Raw genomic sequence first — 13,551 nt, forward strand, 5'->3', positions numbered from 1 at the left:
CAAGATAATTTAGTCAGATGTTTGAGCCTGGGTGATTTACTTTTACTTGAAAAAAAAAGAATTAATTTGGTATATTATAACCATGTGGGAAATGTGCATGATATAATAATTCTGTGTAATTTTTTTTTTGCATATTTGTTGGATAAGCTATGTGGAAAACTCTGCAAAAGATTGCATCTTCAGATTATAACAATTCTAGCCTCAATTATACTAGGTTCTTAGCTGTAGAAATCTATTGACAAACTTATCTAAACATTGTCCTTGCTTTCTGTTGTCAAGACGTTGTTTGTCTTTTTCTACGAACATTTATTGTTACGAAATTTAAAAGTTTCTCATTTAGTTTTGCAGTTAATTACTGTGATGTATTTGCAGGCTCTTGCCACCTGATGGCTCTATAATTATATTTATTTCCAACTCTATTGGCATACTGTAAATAAATACAGTAACCCTTGTTATTATGGATTCTATAGCAGATTTAGTTTATAGCCTACGGACCTGCCGTTCTAGCTGACACTACCACCAGCCCACACCGCCTCCCCTGGCGCTTCCAGGCTGGGCTGCTGGCGTGGGCCCTCACCACCACCCCAGCCAGGTCACACCTACTGTCACCACCACAGGCCCACACAGCTTCATTGGCTGCTTCCAGGCTGTGCTTGCCACTGCCATCACCACAGTCCCTTACCGCAGTCCGCGGGCCGTGACCAATGAAACATTATTTATAATAAACGTTGTTTACGGTTTATGCCTATGGTCACCCAGCTTCTTATCCTCTTTGATACTATCCCCTCCCAATCCTCCTTGCAGCTTAACAAGCTTCTTTTGTTCCCTTCTCATTTCTAACAAAAGGTTTTCAACCTGAAATGTTAGCTGTGTATCAAAGAATATAGCACAGTACAGAACAGGAGCAGGCCTTTTGGCCCACAATGTCCATGCCGAACATAATGCAAATGCTGAACATAATGCCATGTTAACTAATCTCCCCTGGCTGCACGTGATTCATATCTCTCCATTCCCTGCATATCCATGCGTCCATCTAAAAGCTTCTTAAAAACCTGTATTGCCTCTGCCTCCCCCACCATTGCTGGCAACATGTTTCAGGCATCCATTACTCATGAGGTCTTGTATTACTGCCCCACATCTCTCCTATAAACCGCCCCACATATCTCCTATAAACTGCCTCTCTCATCAATGCCCTCTAGTCTTCAACACTTCCAAACTGGGGAAAAGCATCTAACCGTCTATTTATGCTTCTCAAAGTTTAATATACTCCTTTCAGGTCTCCCCTCATCCTCCAATATTCAAGAGAAAACAATCAAAGTTTGGCCAACCTCTCCTGCTGGTTAATACCCTCTAATCCAGTTAGCATTCTGGTAAACCTCTTCTGCACCCTCTCCAAAGTCTCCACGTCCTTCCTGTAATGGGGTGGCCAGATCCGCATCCAAATGTGGCCGAAAAAAAGTTTGATAAAGCTGGAACATGACTTCCTGACTCTCGTACTCAATGCCCGGACCGACAAAGGCAAGCATACCATACACCTTCTTTACAACTCCATCTGCTTATGTTGCCACTTTTAGTGAATTTGCACTTGAACCCCAGAATCCCTCTGTACATCAATGCAGCCTTACCACCTACATTTGTCTTCACAAAGTGCAACATCTCACACTTGCTCAGACTTCATCTGCCATTTCTCTTACCACTGTTAATGCCCCTGCAATCTCCTCTTTTGCGTCATGCAAATCATTCATATATATACGACAAACAACAGGGGACTCAGTATTCAACCCTGCAGCACACTACCGGTCACAGGCCACAAATCTGAAAAATAACAATCCACTACAGCCCTCTACCTTCTCTCTAAGCTAATTTTGTTTCCAATTAGCTAACTCATCCCAGATCCCATTTGACATAAACTTCTAGATTAGGACTTTGCCAAAGGCATCTCTATGTCCATGTAAACAATGTCTACTGCCTTACCCTTGTCAATATTCTCGGTCACCTTTTCAAAGTAAAACTCAATCAAATTCATTAGACACAATTGCCGACGCACAAAGCCATGGTGACCATCCCGAAGCAGACTTTACTTTCCAAATGCAGATAGACACTGTTGCTAAGAATCTACCCCCCTCCCTCCCCCACCCCCATTAACATAACCACTACTGATATTTGACTCACCACCCTGTGGTTCCCAAGGTTGTCCTTGCAACCCTTTGTAAAATAAAGGCACATTAGCTACCCTCCAATCTTCTGATACCTAACAGAGGTAACAAAGACACAAAAATCTCTTCAAGACCTCACTCACCACACATGGGTCCATATATAGATTACCAGAGTGATCCATAACGTGACATTCTCTCCCATGTTACGCTTTTGATCTGAATATATTTACAAAATAGGTTAGAATTCCTCTTTATCTTATCTGACGTTTATCGCATGTCCCCTTTTGCCCTGCTGATTTCCTTCCTACTCCTGCAACTTTTGTACTCCTCAAAGGATTCACTTGATCCCAGCTGCCAATACCGGACATGTGCCTCCTCCTTTCTCCCGACCAGAAATACTTCTCATCCACCAGGATTCCCTAATTCTGCCAGCTTTATCCCTCACTCTAACTGGAGCCATTTGTCCCTGAACTCTATCTCCTTCATAAAAGCTTTCTACTTGCTAGATGCCCCTTCAACTGTTCACAGCCTCTTCCAATGAACTTTTGCAAATTCCTGTCCAACTCCATCAAAATTATCTTTACACCAATTGAGGACTTTAACTTGTGGACCAGTCCTCTCTTTTTCATGCTTAAATAACTCACAAAATTATAGTCACTAGATCCAAAGTGCTCTCCCCACTGGCCTATCAACAACTCATACAACATTAGATCAAGTATCACCCCCTCTCTAGTAGACATGTTACTTGAGAAGACCTTCCAAAAACCACTTAACTAATTCTAGCTCATGCAATCCGTCAACACTAAGCCAGTCCCAGTCTGCATTAGGGAAGTTAATTTGCCTACTATGACAACAATGTTATTCCTACACCTACCTGTGATCTCTCTATCCAGTGCCCTCAATAATGTTTGGGACAAAGACCCATCATTTATTTATTTGCCTCTGTACTTCACAATTTGAGATTTGTAATAGAAAAATATCACATGTAGTTAAAGTGCACATTGTCAGATTTTATTAAAGGACATTTTTATACATTTTGGTTTCACCATGTAGAAATTACAGCTCTGTTTATACATAGTCCCCCCATTTCAGGTCACCATAATGTTTGGGACACCCGGCTTCACATGCGTTTGTAATTGATCAGGTGTGCTTAATTGTCCCTTTAATGCAGGTACAAGAGAGCTCTCAGCACCTAGAATTGCCTCCAGTCTTTCCATCACCTTTGGAAACTTTTATTGCTGTTTATCAACATGAGGACCAAAGTTGTGCCAATAAAAGTCAAAGAAGCCATTATGAGACCGAGAAACAAGAATAAAATTGTTAGAGACATCAGCCAACCTTTAGGCTTACTAAAATCAACTGTTTGGAACATCATTAAGAAGAAAGAGAGCACTGGTGAGCTTACTAATCACAAAGGGACTGACAGGCCAAGGAAGACCTCCACAGCTGATGACAGAAGAATTCTCTCTATAATAAAAAATCCCCAAACACCTGTCCGACAGATCAGAAACACTCTTCAGGAATCAGGTGTGGATTTGTCAATGACCACTGTCTGCAGAAGACTTCATGAACAGAAATGCAGACGGTACACTGCAAGATGCAAACCACTGGTTAGCAGCAAAAATAGGATGGCCAGGTTACAGTTTGCCAAGAAGTACTTAAAAGAGCAACCACAGTTCTGGAAAAAGGTCTTATGGACAGATGAGATTGTGATATCTTGAGCTCAGACACAGAACAACAAGTAACTCAATGGCTGCACAGCTGCACTGTGGTTTATTCAAACATTTACAATTCTCCAGCAAAGGTGGTGCTATTACAACTCTTTCCACCCTAATTTTTAAAAAAAAATTAAAATCCTGGTGGACATTTTGTTTTGAATATAATCGACGGTATGAAATGATTACAATCTTGTCTGATAGTTTACTTTTATACAACCGGAATAAAATGAGGGCATCATGCATCTATGTGGTATATACAATGATATGTACATTTCAGGCAATAACTTTACAAATTTAACCTAACCACTGGGTTTCTCCTTCTTTCTGGATATCTTCCCTGACCAAAAGTTTCTGACTGTTTAGAACCACTTGGACTCATTGTTAATCCAGTCAAGCCTTCCTTTTGACCTACATTCATAGATTCCAGTCCATCAGTCAATTTTGTTTGACTGTCATCCCCACTTGAACCTCCATTTTCAGGCTGATTCAAGCTCTCACTAACTTGTATACCTTCTTGTACCATTTCTGGTTCATCTGGTACCTGTACTTGAGGGGTAACCCAATTATCTGACTCGTCTACTTTGTCTGATTTCAACCCTGTCTGTGCTTGCATAGGCATGACATGGTCAATGTGTACTTTTCTCACATTACCACCTCCAAACATCTTGACCAAGTATGTCCGTGTTCATACTTGTACGTACTTGTTCACTACTCTTCCAGGTAACCACTTCACCCACTTGTGATAATGGTTTTTCACCTTTACCTTCTGATTTAACTCAACAATCCTTTCCTTTACTCTACTTCCATCATGATATGCTTTTTGTTTCTCCTGTTTCTCTTCTACTGTTTGAGCCGAGTTTGGTTTCAACAGTGAAAACCTTGTTCTGGGGTTTTCTTTTCAAGAACAGTTCAGCTGGTGTTTGACCAGTAGTGGTGTGAGGTGTGTTTCAGTATGTAATCAGAAAGTTAGCCAGTTTGTGAAACAACGACAACTGTCTTTTCTTTGGATTTGGATCCAGCAGTTGTTTGACTAATGTCCGCTTCACAATTTGCACTGTGCGTTTTGCTGCTCCATTGGAAGCGGGATGGTATGGAGCTACTCTAGTGTGTTTTACAGCATTCCCTTTCATGAATTGTGCAAACTCTTGTGAACAGAATTGTGGTCCGTTATCAGACACAGATTCCTCTGGAAATCCATAGGACGCAAACAACCCTCGCAAAATGTCTATCGATTTGCTGGATGTCGTTTTGTTCATCGAAGACACCTCAACCCACTTGGAGTGACTATCAATCACAATGAACAATTGTTGTCCATCCAACTCTGCAAAGTCAATGTGTAATCTTTGCTACACTCTAACCGGCCATTTCCATGGCTGTAGCGGTACTGTGGGTGGATTCTTTCCAACTGCTTGACATGTGCTGCACTCTTTCACCCTTTGTTCTATGTCCTTATCTAGACCCGGCCACCATAGATAGCTTCTAGCTAGACTCTTTGTTAGACACATTCCCAAATGCTGATCATGAAGATCTTCTAGCAATTTTACTTCATATTTTTCAGGTATCATGAAATGTGGCTATCATGAAATGTGTCGCCCATACCTCAGGTAGCACATCAGTTGATATAGGTAACAGGGCAGCCGATCAGGCAGCCAAAACAGCAGCACAAGGCCACGGGATGGTAGTGCCCCATATTATGAGGCAGACAATACAATACAATATCTTTATTGTCATTGTCCAGGGGTACAACGAGTTTGGGAATGCGCCTCCCATACGATGCAATAAATCAATTAGCTAATCAGTATTAATTTAAACAACCCAATTAAACAAATTAGAACCGTTTTAAAACAGAATAAAGTGCAAGTAGATCTGTGCCGGTTCACTGTGCGATGTGACCATCCGGCTCAGCAGGACCGGTTCATAGCAGCTATGGCCCTGGGGATGAAGCTGTTCCTGAGTCTGGAGGTGCGGGCATAGAAGGCCTTGTATCGCCTGCCCGATGGTAGTAGTTCGAACAGACTGTTGCAGGGGTGTGAAGAGTCTTTGTGGATGCTGGTGGTTTTTCTGAGGCATCATGTGTTGTAGATGCCCTTGAAGGCTGGTAGCTGTGGTCTTCTGAGCTCTATGGACTATCCGCTGGAGCTTTTCTCTCTGCCTCCGTGCAGCTGAGATACCACACAGGGATGTCATGTGTTAGGATGCTCTCTATGGTGCAGTGGTAGAAGGTCGTCAGCAGCTGTTGGGATAGACCAGACTTTTTCAGTGTTCTTAAGTAGAACAGTCGTTGCTGCATCTTCTTGACCAGCGCAGCAGTGTTAGTGGACCATGTTAGGTCCTCCGAAATGTGAGCGCCCAGAAACTTGAAGCTGGACACTCTCTCCACACTGACCCCATTGATAAGGATCGGGGCATATTCCCCATTGTGTGACCTACAGAAGTTGATGATCAGCTCCTTGGTCTTGGTGGTATTGAGGGAATCTAACCAGAATCCGTCTACCTCAGAAAAAGCAATAGCAACCATCTCAGACGTGATACGTTCCCAGGAGGACGCTCCTGTAACCGAGATAGAGTCATGGAAAGCCATGGGATGTATGTATGATAAGCAGACCCACTTGTGGAGGACCCCTGCGGGTCAGACTTGCATGTCTGATGGATTAGCTCCATGGGTGATAGAATGTGTCCATTTCCAGATTCATTGTGGCACTACGGTCGTTACCAATCTCCTTTTAGCTTCCTGGTGCCCCCCCATATGCACATTGGCTGACACCATCAACTCGTGCTGCTTCATCTGCCAGCAGCATAACCCAGGTAAGGATGCAGTGTGTGAAAAAGGGGTGACCCCATTACCAAATGCTTCAAATGGATTATATTGAATTGCCTGGAGTCCTGTATAATAAGTATGTGTTAGTGATTATTGATGTGTTCTCCAGATGGACTGAGGCCTACCCCTCTACGGATAATCGCGCCCAGACTGTGGTCAAGGTCTTGATGCACGAGATCGAACCTCGCAATGGCTTACCTTTTTGCCTCAGCTCCGACAATGGTCCACACTTTATTGCCTTGATTAACCAGTAATTCTGTTCCAAATTAGGAATTCGACAACAACTACACTGTGCCTACAGACCTCAGGCTGCTGGACTTGTCGAGCGGGTTAACCAGACACTGAAAACCAAGCTGGCTAAATTATTAGAGGATACGGGTGTAACTTGGTTAAAACTGCTTCATATTGCTTTATTTCAGATCAGAACTTCACCAGGTGGACAGACCAAGCTTACCTCGGCCGAAGTCATACAGTCGACCCCCATGCACACCATGGACTGCTCCCCTCCCCAGTTCAATTCCACCATATGACTGAAGAAATGACTTTGTATGTCCTCGCACTAACCCGATCTTTCCGCCTTATCCATTCCCAGGTTCCAACAGTTCAACTGAACGAGTCTGATCTTTCTCTCTCTCCTACGATCAAGCCAGGCATATTGTAATGGTAAAAAAATGGGTCCGAAAAGGCCGAGAACCCCGATGGGAAGGCCCTTTTCAGGTCCTCCTCACTACCCCCACAGTGGCTAAAGTGGAGGGTAAAAGCTCCTGGATTCACTTATTGTACATCATTGCAAACCATTGACCTAAAATCTTTTCAATTCTACTAACTCTTCTCCTTGTAGAGGCTCTCCTACCACAGGTCACCACTTCAGGAGGATGTACATCACCTCTCTCCGTACCTTGATGCTGTTGCTATTTCCGATTGGACAGGAATTGACAACCAAGATTCATGCATGCCACCCCTTCGAGCCACGTCGGACTTTTCATCTCTGCAAAGGCGATATCCTAGGATGCCCAGACACACATGTGGGCTCCTTCGGGATCTGGAATGTTACTAAAAAGGACATTTGTGTTGGGTTGCTCCGACAGTCCACCTGAACATTACTTCTGGAAGGAAACCATGTGGTTTTCCATGTTATCTTCAGTCTTGTCTTAGGAATTTGAACGACTCAATAAGATTCGGGAACGCCCGTAAATTATCATGGAATGATAAAAAGGGAGGAATGACGAGTTTGGTTTTTGCTGTGTAAATTAGTGTGAAACTACAGCGTTGAGTGGGAAAAAACTAGGTTCTGTTGCAGCTGTGCTAACGAAGTTAAGGCCCTGTCCCAGTTTGGCGATTTTTTAAGCGACTACAGGCAACTAGGCTGTCGCTGCACGGTCGCCGGGGTGTCGCGGGCAAGGTCGTGAGTAGTCTCCAAAGAGTCGTAGCGTTTTTCTGGTCTTCGCTGGATCTTGTGAAGGCTTGAAATTTTTCGTCGACTGTCGGTTTGACGCCAATGAGCGTAGCTTGACGTCTCCTGACGTGGGCGCTGTCGTAGGTTGTCGCCAGGTTGTCGCCTGGTGAAGTAGGTTGTCGCCAGGTTGTCGCCGGTGATTAAGGTTGTCACCGGTGCTGACTTGGGCGAATTCCAAGTGTGGATTCGATCTGATCATTCATCAGTGTAATGTCCATAAATGATGTTAGGTTTTGTATGTTTTTGCACAAGTATTCTGTTTAAAGTTTGAATTTTAAAGTTTGAAGTTTATTGAAATTTATTGATGTTTATTACAATATTTTTGTATGCACTGTTGTATGTTCTTATCACCCTTTAAATTTTTTTTGTCTGTATATCAATAAAGGAATTTTTTCACATTTTGACGGAAAATTGATGTATGAAGTTATTGTATTTCAGAGTAGTTTCTCATGGCATCACTTTCAAATAGTCATGATGCAGAATGATTGGAAACTTTACCGTACACCCCCTTTTATAGGGAAAGTTTAACACATGTACCTAATTTCACATGAAGATATAACTGTGAATGAACTGAAGCTTAGGTCTGTTATCCAAAAACATCTTTCAATGATGCTCAGCAAATATATGCATTATTTTTATTTCTTTGAAGAAACCTTTTAAATTTTATTGCCAAGCTTGCCACGTGTATTAAAAGCAGATTTTCTGCTGTGTTCCACCTGCAGCAAATAATATAAACTGTCCAATTCCACCCCTCAATTTTCCAATCATTAACTCCAATGGACAGAAAATTGTGGACTGGGACCATACAGTTTTGAGGATACACTTGTAATTTGCTTGCTTGAAACAGTAATAATAACCATTATTTCTTGTTTACATTGTTACTGCCTCTGTATGGTTATTTCTATAAATGCTTAAATAGAAGCATGACCTGAAATCATGGAATGAAATGCTTTCTATTCACATAGGTTTCAAAATGCAACCTCAGTATCTTGCTATTTATTGGCATGAAAGCACAATGGGGAACTCCAGAGTAGTTCTCACTGTAGTGTTAATCCTAAATGTTCCTAGTTTTGAAACATAAACCTTTGGGGCAAGTTATTTCTTTACAAGTGGTTGGCAAGTGCTTGGAAATGATAGGGGACGGTTGAAACATATACAGTAATGGTGTTTGAGGCTTTTAGATAGACACAGGAAAATGCATAAAATTGAGAGATATAGATCATGTGCAGGCATATGAGATTAGTTTATCTTAGCATCAAGGACCTGTTCCTGTGCTGTACTGTTCTATATTTCTAAAGAAATTTTTCATCTGACTAGAAATCAGATATTCTACACAATATATTTCTCGTTCAACTATTTATTACAAGGTGAAGAGAATAGCATCCTGATCCAATTAACATACAGATACATATTAGCTAAAGGTGAACTGAACCCAATGGAAACTTGCCACATTGATGAAAGACTATTTCTATTCTAATTATTGAATTAAAGTATTGACTGTTCAGAAATTAGGGATGTGACTCACACCAAAATGACCAAATTTATTTTCAGACCTAATGAACTAAAATCATCTTGAAATCCTGTAGATTTCCATTTAGAAAATGTAACTCTATATCCTTGATCAGTCTATTTTATGTGAATTTATATCATTTGTGAATGTGTTTTTAGCAGCAGGATGAAAAAAACAGTAAATTCAGTATTTTGTGCAAAATGGAATAAAGGCCAAAGAGTGATTAGTAAATCAAGTTCTTCAGGACTGCAGTCCTTCTGGTGAAAGTACACCCATTCCGGGAATCAGATCCGGCAATAAAGAAAGACCACTGATATATTTCCAAATCAGAATGTTCTCTGACTTGGTAAAAAACATCCAGGTTTCTCCCAAGCAATTGTTGCCCTTGCCCTGGTGTTAAAAATAATGGGCTTAGGAAGTGCAGCTTAAATACACACATCTTTAATACACTTTACTTTGAGCCACAATCTTATTCCATGAAATATCATAATAGTTACAACATGCTAACTGGAGAAAATAGTACAAATCAATATTAATCTATGACAGATGACTCAGGCACTGTTTGGTTCATCAGTGCCCGAGTACATTTTGAACTATTAAACCAGAGACAACTGGAGATCCGGACATATTTTTGCATTTGTTAAACAATATTAATATCGATGATAATTACAAAGTAACGAGCTCATTTACTTGGCAGTTAGATTAAATAGTGTTTAAATGCAAAATGAGCTACTTGGTCTTCTGATAATCTAATATACTATGATACATTGTTGGAGATTGCAGAGTACAATAGCAATCTTGTAACAAATTCACAACCTCAGCTGTGGAGTCAGTGGGAAGTTCCACTTGAAAGTTGGCCTTTTCACACAAGATTTACAGATAAGTTTAGAGGCACAGCATCCGAAAACTCTCTCATCCAGCATCTCAGGTAGATCCACCATATGAAAATCACACAATGGACACATTTTTCAAGTGATCACAGGCCAATGTAATTATACTGTCCTTAAAATAGCATGCAATTAATCAAAGTTTTAACATTTTTATTCTAATGATTTCTGAATATATTTTAGAACCATACCTGGTGTGGTTGAGAGCTAGACCATCTGCTGTACGATGCACCGTCGGCAGTCTTGGTGGTTGATATTCTCTGTAATTAAATTAAATTCAATTCAGTAACGGCTCAATAGAACCTAGAATATGGTCATGGAATATACTGTATAATTTTTCAACATTTACAATGATTCAGTTACTTGACATTAACTGCAAAACTTTTAATTAGAATACTTAGTAAATTAAATTTACAATAAACCAGAATTGCCTTGAGGTTGCTTTGAAAGTGTTCTGACAAACTACATTTTGTCTATCGTTTTAATCTGCACTTCTAATGCATTCTCTTTTGAGCCTCATAGGCTCAATACACAAAGCTGTAAGAAGTAATAAAATCACTTTTGTCTGCCTATTTTTCAAACTGATACGTTCAGATTTTCAGGTTATAATCACAGTATTTGCTGTCTGCAGAGTGAATCGTGACTGCATTTATGTGATTTCAGTGCATACATAGTTAATGTGGAATTCCCAAAAAATGCTGCTGGATTGCTAAGCACAGGAACACACAAAATCCAAGATTGCTGCAGATATTTGCAGAATTATTATATGAAACCAAATGTGCAAGGAAACACCAAAGTTGCTGCAAATTATTGGGCTCTCCTCTATTGACTGCACTGTTTCCCCTGGTGTGGGACGAATAAAGGAATATATTATTATTATTATATTATTATTTCCCAGTCTGGTCCAGTGTAATAAGAGGAAAAATTAGGGTTTAGGGCAGTACAGTGGCGCAGAGGTAGAGTTGCTGCCTTCTGGCACCAGAAACCCAGGTTCGATCCTGATTGTGGGTGCTGTTTGGCTGGATTTTCTACGTTCTCCCCATGATCGCGTGGGTTTTCTCCAGGTGGTCCAGTTTCCTCCCACACTCCAAAGACATACAAGTTTGTAGGTTAATTGGCTTCTGTAAAAATAGTAAATTGTCCATAGTGCAGAGGATTATGCAGGTGTAGCGGGATCGCTGGACAACACGGACCCAGTGGGCCGAAGGGCCTGTTTTCGTGCTGTATCACTAAACTAAACTAAGCTAAGCTCAGCAAGTGACTTGATTTTTAAAAAACAGGTAATTGCAAGCTATTCTTGCCACTAAATAACCTTAAATATTACATTGTTGCATGATTTCTAAGTTTTTAAATGCACACTATTATTTCTTAGCACTCTCTGGCCCTAAAATATTTTTTTTCGTACATGGTTTGTAATTTCCTCAAATAAATTGTTCAAAATTTATTGAATTTTGGGATATAGACAATGGATATTATTTTTTATTGGCTTTTGACATTTCACCTTCTACCTAAATTTTACTTGCATTTTTGAAGTTTTAACTTATGCCCCATAAAATGTTTAATTAGCTCAGTTAGAGCTTAATTTAGTTTTGGAGATACAGCGCAAAAACAGGCCCTTCGGCCCACCGACTCCACACCAACCAGCGATCCCCACACATTAACACTACCCTACACACCAAGGACAATTTACATTTATACCAAGCCAATTAACCTACAAACCTGTACATCTTTGCAGTTTGAGAGGAAACCAAAAATCTCAGAGAAAACTCATACGGTCAAGTGGAGAACGTACAAAGTCCGTACAGACAGCAACCGTAGTAGGGATCAAACCTGGGTCTCTGGTGCTTAAAGCACTGTAAGGCAGCAACTCTACCTCTGTGCCACCATGCTGCCCTAGACATGCCCTATTAACTTAATATTAGGGTTTATCCTTCTGGTTAACTCTGAGAACACTTCAGTCCGAATGGCTGCTTGATTACATCATATACTATTGAAAGGAGTCCTGAAGAAGGGTCTCGACCCGAAACGTCACCCATTCCTTCTCTCCCGAGATGCTGCCGGACCTGCTGAGTTACTCCAGCACTTTGTGAATAAATACTGACAAAACTAATATCGACAAATGGAAGTCCATGCTACTGAGTTCACTAGACCCTTTTGGGCAGCTGTTTTGGAGGTTTTTCTTTACAGTGAGCGCCAAAGCTTGTCAGCTGAAAAGGCAAAAATTCTGCAAATATTGGACAACAAATATAAAAATAATTATTGGAACCTCTCAACTAATCAAATAACATCTGGACAGAGGTAAATAGATTAAAGTTTCATTAGAACTGGAAAATATTAAGGAGTAACTATCTACAGAGGTCCAGAAAGTGATGTAGGGCGAGGTACGTCGGAGTGAAACTGTGAGAGCAATGAGGGTCTAATGAAAAGAGAGGGTGCAAATACACAGTAGCAGAATTCTTAAAACATCCTTGTCCAAAAATCTGGAATAGTGTTCCTGATTTGCAATCAGTTTGCATGTGAAAGACTTAAGGTTTATAATCAAAGGTTTTGGTGCCGTTCTCAGCTTTCATTGAGTTTCTTTGGAATGGCATGATAAACGGTAGTGTGGAGAAATAAAGCAAGCAAATGGCAGCTCAGGGATAAACTGAACATGGTCAGCATAGCAAAATAGAAATGGTGCAATTGCGGTTGTGTCATGTGACTATTTAGCCATTGCCAGGACGAAATACCAGAAACACCGAATTTCACCACAAAGCTGGAATTTAATTAAATAAAAATGATAAATGCTGCTTTCAATAATGATGCCCACAAAGCCATTAGATTGTTGTAAAAACTCAGTCAACTGTCATTAAGGAAAGCAAATCAGCTATCCATCTCTGGTCTGACCCTCTCACTGAATTGAGCTTGAAAGCCATATAGTACCCGAATAGACCATCATTACTGGCCTTGCTAATGCTATCCATACCCGAGGAATGAACAAACATAGGATTGAAATTACACAATCTG

The 13,551-nt window shown here is 40.7% G+C and overlaps 1 protein-coding gene across 4 annotated transcripts in view; it reads right to left on the reverse strand.

The window, feature by feature from the left end:
• Window positions 1-13,551, reverse strand: part of LOC144605442 (RNA-binding motif, single-stranded-interacting protein 3) — a 1,037,045-nt gene that overhangs the window by 871,163 nt on the left and 152,331 nt on the right. For all 4 annotated transcript variants that reach the window (XM_078420726.1, XM_078420737.1, XM_078420711.1 and 1 more), the window contains exon 3: window positions 10,737-10,805. In XM_078420726.1, coding sequence (XP_078276852.1) covers window positions 10,737-10,805 — 69 coding nt within the window. The remainder of the gene's footprint in view (window positions 1-10,736; window positions 10,806-13,551) is intronic.

This window comes from Rhinoraja longicauda, chromosome 2 (assembly GCF_053455715.1).
Source record: "Rhinoraja longicauda isolate Sanriku21f chromosome 2, sRhiLon1.1, whole genome shotgun sequence".
Taxonomy (NCBI): domain Eukaryota; kingdom Metazoa; phylum Chordata; class Chondrichthyes; order Rajiformes; family Arhynchobatidae; genus Rhinoraja; species Rhinoraja longicauda.